The 17,574-nt window shown below is 16.2% G+C and overlaps 4 protein-coding genes across 4 annotated transcripts; all 4 read left to right on the forward strand.

Moving 5' to 3' along the window:
* Positions 1–132: 132 nt before the first annotated feature.
* On the forward strand, positions 133–615 carry PGAL8A_00227100 (conserved Plasmodium protein, unknown function; the record flags this gene model as incomplete). Its single annotated transcript, XM_028670992.1, has 3 exons — positions 133–178; positions 305–417; positions 529–615. 3 exons carry the CDS (start codon positions 133–135, stop codon positions 613–615), a joined length of 246 nt encoding a protein of 81 aa, XP_028527689.1.
* A 657-nt stretch (positions 616–1,272) lies between these two features.
* On the forward strand, positions 1,273–1,909 carry PGAL8A_00227200 (conserved Plasmodium protein, unknown function; the record flags this gene model as incomplete). The annotated part of the gene is made up of 3 exons (XM_028670993.1): positions 1,273–1,281; positions 1,543–1,670; positions 1,768–1,909. 3 exons carry the CDS (start codon positions 1,273–1,275, stop codon positions 1,907–1,909), a joined length of 279 nt encoding a protein of 92 aa, XP_028527690.1.
* Positions 1,910–4,053: 2,144 nt separating this feature from the next.
* On the forward strand, positions 4,054–8,710 carry PGAL8A_00227300 (rab GTPase activator, putative; the record flags this gene model as incomplete). Its single annotated transcript, XM_028670994.1, has 3 exons — positions 4,054–4,203; positions 4,288–4,385; positions 4,507–8,710. 3 exons carry the CDS (start codon positions 4,054–4,056, stop codon positions 8,708–8,710), a joined length of 4,452 nt encoding a protein of 1,483 aa, XP_028527691.1.
* A 1,150-nt stretch (positions 8,711–9,860) lies between these two features.
* Positions 9,861–16,448, forward strand: PGAL8A_00227400 (conserved Plasmodium protein, unknown function; the record flags this gene model as incomplete). The annotated part of the gene is made up of 9 exons (XM_028670995.1): positions 9,861–10,335; positions 10,702–10,909; positions 11,099–11,169; positions 11,233–11,351; positions 11,462–11,586; positions 11,711–14,545; positions 14,644–14,755; positions 14,841–15,461; positions 15,552–16,448. 9 exons carry the CDS (start codon positions 9,861–9,863, stop codon positions 16,446–16,448), a joined length of 5,463 nt encoding a protein of 1,820 aa, XP_028527692.1.
* Positions 16,449–17,574: the final 1,126 nt, after the last annotated feature.

A 17,574-nucleotide genomic window follows, 5' to 3' on the forward strand; every position in this document is an offset into this window, starting at 1 on the left:
TAAAAATAATAAAAATATTTAAAAAAAAAAAAAATTTTTAAAAGTATACATAATTTATTATAAGTTATTATTCTTTTTTTTTTTCCTTTTTTTTTTTTTTTTTCATTTATATATTTAAAAATACAAATAAAAATGAATAACGAGATTATGAAACCTTTTTTCCCTGTTGTGTTGAATGGTAATTATAATGGAATAATTTTATATTATTATTAAACAAGATTTCTTTTTTTCTGTAAATGTTATTTTTTTTAACGTATAAAATTCTTTTTATTTTTTTTTATAACTTTCATATATATATACATAGGATGTGAAACAATATCGGAAAAATTTTTTGATTGTATAAATAAAAATTTGCAGCCATATGGAGACGAAAAATCAATAGAAAACGGAATGAATCAATGCCAGACGTTAAAAATTGTAAATTTATTTAATATAGAGAATAGAAAGATACTTGATAAATAATTATTTTAATAAATTGAGAATAATGTTTTATATTTATAATTTGTATTATTTTTTTCTTTCTATTAGAATTATGAAAAATGTACTGAAGACAAACTAAAAAGTCTTAAAGGTTCATTAATGTTTTTAACATCATACAAGGAACATAAAAAATAACCGAAAAAAAAAAATAGATAAAATAACATATTTCTTAAATTAAATTTTTTCTTTTATATATTGTAAAATTTTATTTTTTTTTTTTAAATATTTTTTTTTGTTAAATAGATTTACATATATATAATTTAAAAAAAAAAAAATTATGTATTTTTGATTATAATTTTATTGAAATTTTTTTAATATATCCTTAAAATTTTATTTTAAAATTAATATTTTTAAACTTGTATATATGAATTTTACTTAAATAGTGTATGCAAAAATAAAATAATTATTTTAAAATAAAAAATTTTATTTTTATTTATTAAAAAAAATCTTTCGTTGTTAAAAGCTCTTCATTTATTGTTATAGTATTTAAATTTTTTTTTTTTTTTATTATATTTTTTGAGAAAATAACTAATCTGTATACAAAAAAAATTTTTTTTTTTTTTTTTTTTGTTTGTGCTTTTTGAAAAATTAACTATATTATACATATATAATTATATATATATTTTCAATTTTTTAATTTTTTAAAAACAGTTTAAAATTTAAAAAAGTGTAAAAGATAAGAATTATTTTTTTTATCTAGTAAAATATTTATTTTTACGTTTATAGAACTTATAAAAGTAATTATTAATATCCTTAAATATAAAAGATTAATTATATAACTAAAAAGGGAAAATGACTGTGGTAAGTATAAAATAAAATTAAAAATATAATATATAAAAATGCCTTGTAATTATTGATATAAATATGTATTTGTATTTATAAGTGAAATAATATATATATATATATATATATATGTGTATAAAATAAAAAAAAAAATCTGAAATATTTATATTTTTCATTTACGTGAGATAAATTTATTTTTGAGAAAATTTTTAAGTTGATCTTTTTGAAATAGCTTTAATACTTTTTATTGTAATTTTATTATTTTTTTAAAATTTTCAGAATACATTTATTTCTCGTAAAGATTACAATGATTATAAATTATGCATACAATCAAACAAAGAAAATAATAACAGTAATGAAAAATGTTCAAATCAATTAAATAAAGCTATAAATTCGGCATCACACATGTAGAAAAAAAAAAAAAAATTAAAAAAAAATTTATTTAAATATTTTAAATAAAATTTATATGTATTTATTTATACACACTTTTTTTTAACTTTATAGAATTTCAAGAGAGTGCTTACCCTACACTGAGGATTTATATAAGTGTTTTAAACATTCCTTTCGTTTAAGTTTTTGTGATAAGGAAATTACGGAAAAATTGCAAAACTGTCATTCGGATATATATAAATTGATAACTTCATAAAAATATATTTTTTTTATTAGTTTATTTATTTATTTATTTATTTATTTTTTTTTTTTAGTTATGATAAAATTATTTTTTAACCATATAATATAATATTATGTAATAAGATGACTTTATATCTCCCATTTAATTACATATTTTAGAATTTTTAATACTAGAAAAAAAAAAAAAAAAGCAAAGCTGTTAAAATTACAACATTTTTTAAATTAATTTTATTTATTTTTTTTTTTTAATATGAATGTAAATACTTTTAGAATCTATAAATTTATAATTATTATACAAACATAAACTTAATTTATATTTTCATTGAATTAAATACGTTTTTAATCATTAAAAAATATAAAATTTTGTTTTTAACATATTCTTTTTAACTAACTAAACTTCACAAAAGTAAAAATAAATATATATATGTATATATAAATTTGCGGAGGAAAAATAAATTTTAAATCAACGCACTAATTACAATTTTTTATAAATTTGATTATTTGCTCAATCTTTTAAAGAGAATCAAACATAAAGTTGTAAATAATAATTAATTTATACTACAGTATAAGGAACGAAATAAAATAAAATGAAGAAAAAAGCTTTTACAACGATGACACCATATTACGATAAAATTCTGCTTATTTTAAAACATTTTTGTATATTAAAACTAATCTTCATATTGCGAAATTTTTAAAAAATTTATGAAATAACAAAATAATTATGCATGAAGTTTTTTTTTTTTTTTTTTTTAAATGTATGCATATATATATATAATTAAAATTTTTTTTTTCTTTTTTTTTTTTTTTGTTAATATAAAAGTTTAGAAGAGTTAATTATCTATATATATTTATAAATTACTTTTAAATAAAATAATATATTTTCGTAAAGTCTTAGATTATAAATTTGAAAAATTATTTTACACATCAAAGTAAAAAAGCAAAGAAACTTTTTTGGCTTTAAAAATAGTTTAATAGTTATTGAAAACATAAGAGTAAAGCTGTTAAAAAAAAAAAAAAATTGTATTTTAATTAGCTAAACTTCAACTTTCCTTTTTTTTTTTTTTTCTTATTTAAAAGTTTCAAAGTGATGAAAAGATAAAATTTTAAACAAAAGTTTTAAGCTCAACATTATTATTTGTAATAGCACAAATATTTAATATAAATATATATATATTATGATTTTACAAAACAAAAATATTCATGTAAAAAAATATATTCTTTAATTATAAAAATAAATATTTATATAAATTTTATACCTTCTCTTTTTTTTTTACTTTATTTTTCGTTTTTTTTTAAATTTTTTTTTAATTTGTACTATTAATTTTTTTTCTCATAATTTATTATATATTAATTTTTTTTTTTTTTTTTTTTATATTCATCATACATTAATACATAAAGTGAAATTAATTCTACTTTTTCTTTTTCTTTTTTTTTGTTATGCTTATATATTATTTTAATGCTAATAATGTTTTATAATAAACATTTTTTTTTTTTTATTTGCATAAAATTTAATTTTTTAAAATTTTTATAAACATTTATATACTAATATATTAAGAGTATGTACAATTTTTTCTACAAAAAAATTATCATAATTCATTAGTCATTTATATTTCTCATTAATATTTTAATTCCTAACAAAATAATAAATTTAAATATATTTGTCTATATAGAGAAAATTAAAAAGTTGAAATTAATATTATTAAATTTATTTTTCTTTTTTTGTTTTCTTTAATTTACCAAGAATTTTGTATTTTTTTCTCTTTTTTTTTTTTTTTTTTTTTTTTTTTTTTTTTCTGAATATTAATAATGTTTTTACATGTAATTAATATATAAATATTATTTCTTTGAAATCTTTTTAATATATAAATGAAATTTTTTTTTTTATGATTTAATTGAATCATTATTTAAGAATTTTATTTTATTTTTTTTTATTGTCTTATATATATAAAGATAACATATTTTTGATTATGATCTAATTTTTTTTTTTTTTTAATATATATATTTTTCCCTTTATTATAACTATTTTTTTGAAACAAATTTTAAGTAAACCTTTTTAAAACATTATTTTTAAATTTTCTTTTTATTTCCATTTTACTTTTTTTTAATATAATTTTTTTTTCCATAATTATATATAGATGAAAAATGTAGAAAGTTCTTAAAATGAAAAAAATATATAAGGAAACCAAAACAGACGAAATTTTTCAATCTCAAAAAAATAAATATCATCATTTAATAAATAAAAATAATATTTATAACAATATATATCTAAATTTAGATGTATATCAAAAATGGAGAAATTTAAACATTGATGTAAATATATTAAAATATTTTTATATATATAATTTAAATTGCATTTTTAATTATTTTGCCTTATTTGATTTTAATTTTATATAGAAAGATGAAAATAAACACTGGAATGAGAAATCATTAGATATGGTATTAAATGTTGACTCAAATTTAATGGATAAAAATGTTAAAAACTTACTTAGAAGGTTATGAAATATATATATATATATATATATATAAATTATGAATTTATATTTTTAATATATTATTGAAATTTAAAAATTTATGATTATTTTATTTTATTTTATTTTTTTTTTTTTTTTTTAGGGGAGTATCAGATTCACTAAAACATTTAATATGGATACGTTCGAATGATGTAAATTATTTTGTAATAAATTTCCCAAATTTTTATGAAACAACAATATACAATACATTTGGTGATAAAATACCAACTAATTTATCAAATGATTGTCCAACATTCTGTGGAGGTATATTAGGTTTACAGGAAGATATAATGTGTGTTCAAACAAAAATAGAAGAATTAGAAATAGAGAATAATGATGATTGTAATAATTTTAATATTAATGATTCAACTAGTAATATATTACAACTATTATTTAATAATCCAAATGAAAATGAAAAAGATAGTGATAAATATTTATTACCAGAACATAATTTTTGGTTAGAACCCAAAACGTTAAGTACTCCAAATTTTGGGTTTGCTAATAAAAAAAAAAAAAAAAAATTTTTATACATCGAAAATGTGAAAAATAAAATTTTAAAGAATAAAAAAATTGACAATTATTTAAGAGTTTCATCGGATTCTGTTTTACCATATTCTAGCAACTTTTTAATTAAAAATATATCAAATAGTTGTATAAATAATAATTATAATAATAATTTATATGATAAAAATCAAAATAAAGAAAATATCAATTCTGTTAACAATAATAATAGCCACATGGAAAATAATTTTAAAATATCTAGTTGTAGTATGAATGATAAAAATATTCTGATTAAAGATGATATTATAATTTTTAACAATGTTAATGATAAGCAAAGTGATTCTACTAACTTAAATTATAATGTAAATAAAAGTAATACTCAAAGTGATTTACTTTTAATGAATAAAGAAACTTCCGAATCAAATAAATATTTCCATATTCAATATTATATGAATGAACAGTATATAATTAGTAAGAAACAGGCAGAAAAAATGAATAAAGCAAAATTATATTTAAGAACTAAAAGGAAAAAAAAATCAATAAAACAAAAAGATAATATAAAAACGAAAAATTCTAATGAGTCTAATACAAGTTTAGGAGTACCAGACTCAAATAATTCTTTATCAAGTTATTCTAATGAAAAAACATTAAATGATGAAATGGATAATTTTTGCTTAAATAAGAATAATAGTTATAATCGAACGAAAAGTTTTTTCAAAAAAACATTTAGTTCAAAACATACTTATAAAAATAATGAAAGAAAGTTATCAGATCATATATCATTATTATTAAGAGAAAACTTACATACAGATAATAGAGAAAAAAAAATGACATCTAGTTTAAGTCTAGATAATTCTTTAATAGAAAAAAACATGAAATATGAGAAGGATAATAAAAAATATATGGAAGAAGAACATGAAAAAAAAAAAAAAAAAAAAGATATTTATAAGGAAAAAAATAAAATAAGCAATGAAGAAAAATGTAAAAGTAGTTGTAAACATAATATAATTACAAAATTAGAAGAAAAAATAGAAAGTAATAAAAAACATCAAAAAAAAAAAGAAGATGTAATGAAATTAAGTTTATTTAATTCAAAAGAGATTCAACAAAATGATCGTGGATCAATAGATTTTGATGGAAGTGAAATTTATAATCTTAAAAATAATGAAAAACATAATAAGAAATCTATTTTTGGTAAAATAAAAAATATTTTTTATAAAAGAAAAAAATCAAAGCATGATGAAATATCATTAATAAAATATCCAAGTAATCATGAAAATACATTTATAGAAAAAAATATAGTATCAACAAAAGATAATTATTATAATAAGAATAATACTTTTAATAAAACAACTGAGGATAAGAAAAAAAGTGATTCAGATGATGCTAAGAAAAAATATATAGAAAAAGACAAAAATTTAAACTATAATATTTGTATTAATGACATAAAAGAAGATAAAATGGAGAATTGTATTAATGAACAAAATGACATAAATTCAAAGATTCATTATAATACTTTTAATTCATCTATAGATAAGTATACTGCTAACAGTGCTAATAATAACAATGATAAAAATAGTAATTATAATGCTATTATTGATAATAATGATTATAGTAATAAAATTAATTGCAATAATTATATTATTAATAATAATGCTATTTTAACAAAAAATAGCAATAAATATAACATTGTTATTAGTAATCATGAGAATTATTCTAACCATTCAAATGCATTAAATTGTATATATAATAAAAAAAGCAGTTACACACTTAGTGATAAAGAACACATTAAGAGGAACAACAAAAGCTTTCTTTCAAAAAGTGGAAAAATCAAAAGTACAATGTCGAATAATAAAAATAAAAAGTTAAAATTCTTTGAAAAGGATGATAATGATTCAAATATGAACGATTTGACTACAATAAATGAATACACAGCTAGTAATTTATTAGATGAAGAAGATAATTTTTATGCTAAATATGAAGAATTAGATAGTTATTCATCTTATATTAAAAAAAATGAGAATGGTAGAGATGAAGAAATACAAAAAGAAAAATTGAACGAATTTTACTTAAAGAAAAAAGAAGATCAAGATGATTATAAGGAAAAAAAAGAAGATAATAATATACTTAATTATTCTTATAATACTGCATATGATAATGATTTAGAGAATTTTGAGTTACCTTCAAGTCACCCATTAAATGAAGAAAAAAAAAAAAAAGCAAAAAAAAAAAAGAAAAAGATTAATTTTAAAGATGAGTTTGATGAAGGAAAAGGAGAAAATGATACATCTGATAAAGAAAATGAAAGAATAAATAAAAATAGGGAAATAGATGAAAAAAAAAAAAAAAAAAAAGAATTGATATTTTGTTATTATAAAGATGATAGTGATGAAGAAAAAGAGAAAGAAAATGAAGAAGAAAAAATAATAAGTAAGGAGAAGGAAAATGAAAAAGGAATGGAAGAAGATGAATTAAATAAAAAAATAAAAAAAAATAATTATTCTTATAATAGTAAGGAAAATCAAAATTCTGAAAAAGAGTTATATAATAAATTTTATGAAAATATTAATAAAAATAATACATATCCAAATGTATATAATTTAGATGATGCAACGGAATTAACTGCATTATTAAATGATAATGGAAAACATGAAATAAAAAAATTACTATGGGCTATAAATAATAATTTTGGGAATGATGTAGAATTTGCACCTATTATTCCAAATTTGTGCATAATTTTATTAATATATTTTAAAGCTTCTGTTGTTTATTGTATTATACATTGTTTAATTAAAAAGGGTATAGATAGCATAAAAAATAAAGAACCACCATTTTTTGTTTATAAAAGGAAAGATTTTGTTAAGTATGTGAAATATATTTTGAATTCATTTATTCAATTTTTACCAAAATGTTATTATTACTTGAGGAAATTAAATTTTGATTTGGCTGCATGGACGGCAAGATGTATTCAAGATGGATTTTCAAGAATGTTACCATTTGATTTTGTTTTAAGAATTTATGGTACTTTTTTATTTGAAGGGCAAAAAACATTATGTTTATACTGCTTAGCTTTACTTAAATTTTTAGAAAATGATATATTAAAATGTACTAATATTGAAGAGGTAGAAAATATTTTATATCATATATGTATGCATCCTTATTTAAATATAAATGATTTAACAGAAATAGCATATAAATTTAAATTGAAAAGTAAAGAAAAATATTTGAAATTTTCTACAAAATGTCCATCCCCTTATTTAATGAATGTAAAAATAAAAACATTTTATAGACCAAGATTAAATGATAACTCTCGTTTAATTAATTCATTTCATTGGGAAAATATTTGGGAAAAAATTCCAAGTAATATTAGATCATTAGATCCATTTTTAACATTTTGTTCTAAAAAAGATGGATACAATTTACAAATGTTGTTAGAGAAAACAGAAAAGAATAAAAAAAAACCTATGATTTTAATTTTGAAAACCTTTGATTATGATTTATTAGGATTTTTTTGTCCATTTTCATTAAATAGAGATTATGATTTTTTTAAGGACTCTGATAAAAGTTCTGCATTTTTGTGTACTTTTAATTCTACATTTAAATTTTATAGATGGTCAGGTAAGAATAATACTCTTGTATTAATAAAAGATGGTATATATATAGGAGGAAATGATATTGCCTTATTTATTGATAAAGATATCAAGTATGGAAAAACAAATTCATCAGAATCCTTTTTATCACCACCTCTTATATCCAGTGGATATGATTTTCAAATTATGGATATAGAAGTATGGAATTTGAAGTAAATTTTTAAAAAAAGGAAAATTATAATAAATATAAAAAAAATAAAAATTATCATAAAAAAAAAAAAAAAAAAAAAAAAAAAAAAAGAATTCGATCAAATATATATCTAAAAATAAATAAAAAAATAACCTTATTTTTTTTTTTAAAATATATATATATATATATATATATATATATATATATATATATATATATATAATTTTTTTTTTATATTGTTTCCTTTTAAAGTAGATATTACAATTTTTACTTTTTTTTTTTTTTTTTTATATTTTTCCCTTTTTTTTTAAAATATATTATTAATACTAATATTTTACTCTATAATTATTTAAACTATTACCTTATAAATAATATTCTTTTTTTATTTTTCTCATTATTTTTGTTTAATGTTTATTATTATAATTCTTATAACTATATTTTCGTTTTATCATTACATAATTTCTTTTTTTTTTTTTTTTTTTAAATAAAACTTATATTATTTAAAAATATATAATTAGCTTTAAGATTAAAATTGTTTTATTTAGTTATTACTTTAAGGTATTTTCCTTTTCTTGGATAATTATTAGAGAAAAAGTAAAATGATTTAAATAGAAATAAAAAATATATTTTTCTATCAATACATAAATATATATTTACATTTTTCACTTAAAATTTAAAAAATTTTCTATCTTAATAATTTCTAAGAGTTATTAGAATAGTAAAAAAAAAAAAAAAAAAAATTAAATATAAAAATGTAAGTATTTTTTTTACTTTTTTTTAAGATGTATGATTACCTAATAAATATAGATAAATTTAATAAAATAATGAAAAGAAAAATTGTAAAAATATAATTAAAATTAAAAAAAAGTGATGAAAATACATAGATGTTATAAATTGGTAAAATTATTTTTGGTATAAAAAAAAAAAAAAAAAAAAATAACATCGGATATATTATTAATAGGTGCATTATATATAATAAAAAAAAAAAATAATATTTTAATAGAAGAATAATTTAATAAAAATTTACATATAAAAAAGAATATTATCTCTTTCTTAAAATTATTGATTTCATTATAATTTTTTTTTAATCCCTTTTTGTTAAATGATAACTTTAAAAAAGTAAAAAAAGTGTTAAACATATATTCATTATTTATGTGACATTAACACTCATATAAAATGAAGAACTCCTTATTTACTAGACACATTGGTATTTTTTGTAAACTTAGAAGAAATGTTTTTTCTAATTTCCATAAAAGTGATATAAATGATCAAAACATCATTCAGATAAATACTTTAAATGATAATGTTAATTATAATAACGAATATGCATACGAAAATTTAGAAAAATGTGAAAATCACAATGAAGATAGAGATGAATGTAGAAATGATATTTTTGATATAAATAAAGAAAATATTATACATTATAATTTGATAAAAGAAATTTATTTATATGGAATAAATTTAAATGTTGATATGTTTATTTTAAAAAATTCTAACATTATATTTTTTCTTCATAATATAATTAATATATATAATCCTTTAATTAAAAGCTTAAAAACAATTTTTACAAAAAACGATTATAACATAACATGTTCTTCTTTATACAAAGAATTGTTAATAATTGTTTTATATAATTCATTAAAATATTCTTGTAATTCTTAAAAATATAATAAAATAGATAATTTAATTAAAATGTACATATTTATATAAAAAGTATGAATAAATAAAATTATGTATTCTTTTTGTTTTTATAAATAAGGATGTTTGTATATTGAAAGGAACATAAAATATAAGTTTTAAAAATAAGTTTTAAAAATAATTTTTTAGATAAATAATCATTATTAATATATAATTATATATATATATATATAATGAAGCATAGAGTTAATTATGTTAATAAAAATAACCTAAAGTCATTCATATATATCTATATATATCTATACATATATATATATATATATTTACATGCATGTGAAAGTTGCATATTGAACTTTTTTTTTTTTGATTGGATATTAAGGCATACAAATATATTGTATAGATGAACATATTCTTAAAGAAGAAATTATTTTAAACGATTATGATTATTATGAAAAAATTTATATTCAAAAAGAAAACAATTATTTTTTATTGATAACTAACAAAAGTATATTAAAAGTTTTTGATTCAGAAAAAAGAATTTTCATTTTTAATATAAATATACATCTAGAATATACTAATATTTTACAGTAATATGTTAAAAAAAAAAAAAAAAAAATTGAGAACAAATTTTTATATAAAACAAAGTTAATAATAATTGTTCTAATAAATATGAATTAAAAAATTTTTAAAAATTAAATGATTAATATTATAAAATTTATTTCTATACAAAAGAAATAAAAAATTTTTAATAAAATTACTTTTTTTTTTTTTTTTAGGTACTATGATTTTTTTATAATTTTAAGAAGAAGTAAATTATATTTATGGAATCTAGAAAAAACATATACAGGTATTAATTTTCTTTTAATATTATATTATATCTTATTCATTTAAATAAGTAACTTTTTATTAGGTTTAAAACTAAAGGAAAATAACTTGGAATTAGAAGAAAATATTTTTGTCAATTGTTTTTGTATATATGAAAGAAATATTTTAATTGTAACCTCAAATGGAAATATATTTTTGTGGAAGGTTTAATTAGATATAAAAATTTACAATTAATTATGTATACATTTCTCTTTTTTTTTTTTTATATATTTATATATTTATATACTTTATTCTTTTTAATATGATTACTACAGAATTTGGATGAAAAAAAAGAAATTAAAAATGAAAATATAGGAGAATATTTTCATAAAGACATAATTACTTATATACATTATTATGAAAATCATATAACTACAAAAGGAAATGAATTCTTAAAAATGTATATATTTTTATATTTTATTTGTTTTTAATTTTAAAGTTTTTTTCGTTAAAATTTTACAAAGATATATAATATTAATTCACCTTATATTTTTTTTTTTTTTTTATTAATTTTTCTATTTTAGATGGAAATGCAATTTTAATATTTCGAAAATTTCAGAAAGAAATATTTTAACAATTAGATTAATAAAAGAATTTAAAATTTCCATAAATATTAATAAAATTATTTCTCATAATAATTTTTTTTTAATTATTGACAAAAAGAATTGTACCGTTTATGCATCTAAAAAAAATAATTATGATGAAATAGCTATATTTTATAATGATCACAATAGTAAAATTAAAAATATTTTTTGTTTTAATAAAAATATTTTTAGTTTTGGGACAAATGGAAAAATATATGATTATGAAAAAGATGATGATGGAATTGAAAGAAATATTTGTTTATATAAGTTCAAAAATTCTATTACATGTCTAAAATATTTATATACTGAAAATAATTTTCTCTATTTTTGTATTGGTTTTAACAATGGCTTAATAAAAATTATTAAAATAAAACATTTATATTTAGATATTATTTATTCTTTAAAAACTAGTAATAATCAAATTGTAAAAATTGAAAAGAATGAAGAATGTGAATTTATATGTGTTATATCTGAAAAGGAACCCTTTGTTTTTTTTTTATTTAAATGTTATAATGAGTTTAAACCATTGGGTTATTTAAAAATTTCAGAGTGCCTTATAAAAAATTGCTTCTATTTTTCTTTTTTCAATTCATTTTACTTATTAGGAGATCATAATTACTTATTTAAAATTGATGTAGAAAGTTTAAGAGAAATAAAAAAAAAAAAAATTCTGGAAATAGATAAAAATGAAGTAGAAAATAAAAAAGATGAAACAACAAAAAACGAAGAAATAAAGAAAAATGAAGAAATTAAAAAAATAAACAAAATAAAAGAAATAGATAAAAATGAAGATGAGGAAACAAATGAAGATAATAACAATGTATATGACTTAAGTTTAAAATATGAAATAATTAAAATACAATTTAAAAAACATGATAATAATAAAAAATATAAAAGTGATGATGATTTTGTTATTTTTAATAATTATGACAATAATAATAATGAAGAAAATGAATGTGAAAATATAAGTGGAAATGAGTATAAATTAAATACTTCTTCAAGCGATTTATCAGATGATTCATATAATAAAATGAATTTTTACAGAGATAGAATTATTCTAACAAAAAATATGAATGATACAAGTGTAGAAAAAAAAAAAAATATAATTTGTGAAAATAAAAAAAAAAATTTAAAAAAATATATTGAAATTCTTTTCGATGAAAATACTATGAAAAAGTTAGAAAAGTTAAAAAAAGAACATCCTTCTTCTTTAAGCTTAAACCTTGAAAGAAATGAAAGAAAAGAAGAAGAAAAAAGCTATAATTTCAAAAATATAGAAAAAGATGAAATAAATATATGTAGCTTAGTTAAACTAAAAAATAAAGGTTTTTTTATTAGTACTTTTGGAATAAAAAATAATTGTATATTTTATTTAGATCTTAATAATAAAGGAATTAAAAAAAATGGTTTTAAAACTATATATCCTATTATTGTATATAGAATTAATAATAAATATTTTCAAGAAAAAACCGTCATACAAAAAATGATAATAAATGAAAAAAATCACCTATTATTCTGTCTAACAAATAATAATGAAATATACATTTTTTCTATAAAATTTTTATTCCTTTATTATTATATTAAAATTCCATTTTATGAAAAAATAAAAGACTTTTTTGTAAGCAAAGATACCAATAAACAATATATATTTATATGTTTACATAACAAGTATATAAAATTAAATTTTACTTTTTCTCTTTTTCATTTATTTAATATCAGTAAAAGATATCATTTAAATATAAGCAAATATTTGTATTCATTGAAAAATAAAAATTTGATAACTTATGATTCTCTATTTGGTTTTTTTGTTGAAGAAATACATGATTACTTAGTAGATCAATTTCTAAAAAAAAAAAAAAAAAAGAACAACATTATTCCCTTTACTTTTGAAGATTTAGAAAATGATTTAAATTTTATCATTCATTCATTTAATCTAGAAGAAACAGAAAAAAAAGAAAATAAAAAAAAAGAAAATGACATAATGGATATATGGAATTTTATAAGAAAAAATGAAAAGTCAGGTGAAAAAGAAGAAGCAGAAGAGAATAATAAAAAGATTGTTTTGATATTAAATTATGATCAAAAAAATATGAATATATTTTTTAATTTAAACGATAATATTAAGGATGAAGATATTCAATATAGCTTAAGAGAAACAAAAGAAGCAAAGAAAAATGAAGACAAAATAAGAAAAGCTTTGTTATATAAAAAGAATGTTAATATAAAAATAAAAAAACTGAAAAGAAAATATCAAAAATTAAATAGAAGAAAAAAATTTATAATAGATACTTATTTTTCATATTACTTATATCTAAATTTAAAGGAAAAAATTCAAGACATAAAAAATTTCTTTATATATAATCAAAAAATTTATGATAGAAGGATAGAATACCTTTCAAAAAAATATATAAGATTAAAATTTACAAAAAACCCATTGTATAGTGTCAATAAAAGTGTTTCTACAAAAGGAATAAAAATATATTTGAAAAATAATAAATGTAAAGAATATAAAAAAAGTAAAAAAGAAAAGATAAGAAAAAAAAAGGAAAAAAAATCATTCGATATAACAAGAGAAATTAATGAATATATAGAAAATTTTGAAATATTAAAAGAAAGAAATAAAAATTTAAAGACGATAAATGATGAACAAAAAATAGAAGAGATATCACAAAAAAAAAAAATAATAAAGATGTATGAAGATATAATTTCTAAATTAGATCAAATTAATGAAGAAGAAAAAATAAGTCAATCTCCTAAAAAGATATCTCATATTACGTATGTACATTTATATATATACTTGTAAAAATGCTTATATGCATAATCAATTTAAATAAATAAAATATATATATATATATAATATTTTTTGTCTAAAGTGAAATAATTAGGAATTATGAAGAAAATAAAAAAAAATTATTAAATCAAATAAATTTTATTAAAGAAGTATTCAATGAAGATTTTAATTTTTTAAAGTCTAGAATTTCATTTGTAATAAAAAATAATATAATGTATAAAAATTATATTGTTATATTTTCATTTGTACTTCTTTATTTATTTTTTTTATTTTTTTTAGAAACTTATCCGATTAAAAGATGAAATATTGTTTTTAAAAGAAGTATTAAAAAATGAAAATAAAGTAAACAATAAAGAAGAAGAATATTTGTGTAAAAATAATGAAAAATATGATAATGAAGAAAAAGAAAATAAAAAAGATGAAGATAAATGTAGTAAAAAGGATGAAAAAGAAAATGCCAAAGAAAAAATAGACAAAAAAAAAAAATTGGAACTATTTCTACAAAATACTAAAAGTTTTTTTTTTCTAAAAGAGAAAAAAACAAAAACATTTAAAATATCTAGCGTCAATTTTGATCAGAAGTTTTTTGAAAATAAATATAAAAGTTATGATAGAAAACACATAGAATATTTAATAGAAAAAATGATAAAACAATTTGATAATCAAATTTATTCATTAAATATGAAAAGAATACAAGCTATAAGGATTATAAAATATATATGTTTGAAAATTATTTCTATTGATGAAAAAAATAATATATTGATGGAACTGCAAAAGAAAGAAATAAAATTAAGAAAACAAAAAAAAAAATATATAAAAGAAATGAAAAACATTGAAAATGAAATAAATAAATATATTGATGATATAAAGGTGTTCTTAGAAGAATTGGATAATCATAATGTAATTTTATTTAAAATAAAGAATAATCAATAATATTTTATTCATTTCTATCTTTTTTTTTTTTTTTTTTTGCTATTTATATTTTTTTAGAAAAATAGAGATCAAATATTTGAAAAACTAAAACAAATAATGGGAGATAATAGTTTATGTTATGACATCCTAATAAAAAGTTTGAAAACAAATCATGATGAAGGTTCAGGAGATAGTGAAGCTAGTGAAAAATCTGATACATTAGACGGTAATAATTCAATTATTGATATTTATAATAAGGAACAGGTAGATTCAATAAAAAGAGAAAATTTATTAATTTCAAAAAGTATCAATAATATAAAGAAAAGTATAGATAATAAAAAAAATGATCAAAGAAAACTAATAATTAAAAAGAAAAATATAGAAAAGGAAATTGAGTTAATAAATGAAGAAATTTCTATAATAGAAGATGATAAAAAGAAAAATATATCTGAAGTGAAATTTTACATTATGTTAAAATTATCAAAATTAAGGAATATTGATTACCTTTATGATAAAAAAAAATATCGTCTAAATTTAGCAAGTAATTGTACTATTCTTAGTATAGAACAATATAAAGATATAATGAAAAAAATGGAAAATAGTACAAAACAAAAGGAAAAGTTTCTTTTTAAATATAAAAGTTTAAAAAAAAAAAATAAAGAATTAGAAAATATTAATAATCATTTATTAAAAAAAGCTAATGAAAAGAAAAAAATTTTAAAAAATAAATTAAAAAAGAATGATATAACATTTGATTTTGATGATTTAGAAAAAAAATTTCAAGAAAAAAAAAAAAAATGTATATTAGAAGAAATTAAAAATAAAGAAAATGAACACAATCAAAGGATGAATATAATGAATAAAGAATTGAACGAAAAAGCTCGTCTTTTAAATGATGTAAAAAAAAAAAATACTCTTCTATTAGAAAAAATTAACGAATATATTCAAATGCTTAAAAGGATAAAAAGTGAATAAAACTATAGAAAATTTTTTTTTATATTAATATTTTTAAATTTATTATTTTTAGAATGTGTTAAGAATTTTCCTCTCTAAAGAATTTTTACGTATTATTATTTTTTTAATATTTACACTAATTCGTTACTTCTTCAAAAGAAAAAAAACTTAAGCATTAATTAAAACTTTTTACAAATGAAAATAAAAAACATTTCTTATAAATAATATTACCTAAAAGGAAATATTAATATACGTACTAAAAAGTATGATTTTAAAGAACATTTTAATTTTTTAAAGTTATTTTAAAAGTAGCTTACAAAAAACATATAATCAGAAATAAAAAATGTACGTTTTTTTTTTTAATCATATGAAATTTGGCAAATAATTTATATTTTATGTTAAAAAAATTATATATATAAATATGTTTACATTCATACATATTAATTTTGAAAAAAACTCACAAACACTTTCATTAAATAGGAAAGAAAAATAAAAAAAAAAAAAATAAAACAAAATAAAATTTATAAAAAAAAGAATATAATAAATCAGACAGTATAGTAGGTCAAACTAAAAATTTTGAATATAATGTTTTATTAATTTTGTTCTTATAAAATTTAATGTGTGATATTTCACATTTCTTTGAAATAAATTAAGAAAATAAATTTCTTCTATTCATTTATTACTCATATACAGAAAATTTTTTTTTACTTAATCCTTGAAATACTAACTTTATATTTTTTTTAATTATAAGCTATAAAAACATTAAAAAACATTTATGAATTTTACATGTTTGAAAATATAATAATAAATCAAAATAATTAAAGTACATATTCAATCGTTTATATATATACATAACACTTTTTTTCAAATGCAAAAAAATGTAGAAAAAAATATTAAGAAAAATAGAAATAGATATAGAAAGGTATTTTAATAGAATACATATATTGATCAGTTAATAAATATATATAATATTTGGTAGAAAAAAAAAAAAAAAAAAAAAAAAAAAGATAATTTTCAATAATATAAAAATAGCTTAAAAATATTTGCAATTTTTTCATTTTAAGAATAAAAAAAAATATACACAATACTCATAAATTTTTATATAGTTATATTTATTTTTATTATACAATGAAAAAATATATTATTT

The sequence above is a fragment of the Plasmodium gallinaceum genome, assembly GCF_900005855.1.
Source record: "Plasmodium gallinaceum strain 8A genome assembly, contig: PGAL8A_v1_76, whole genome shotgun sequence".
Taxonomy (NCBI): Eukaryota; Apicomplexa; class Aconoidasida; order Haemosporida; family Plasmodiidae; genus Plasmodium; species Plasmodium gallinaceum.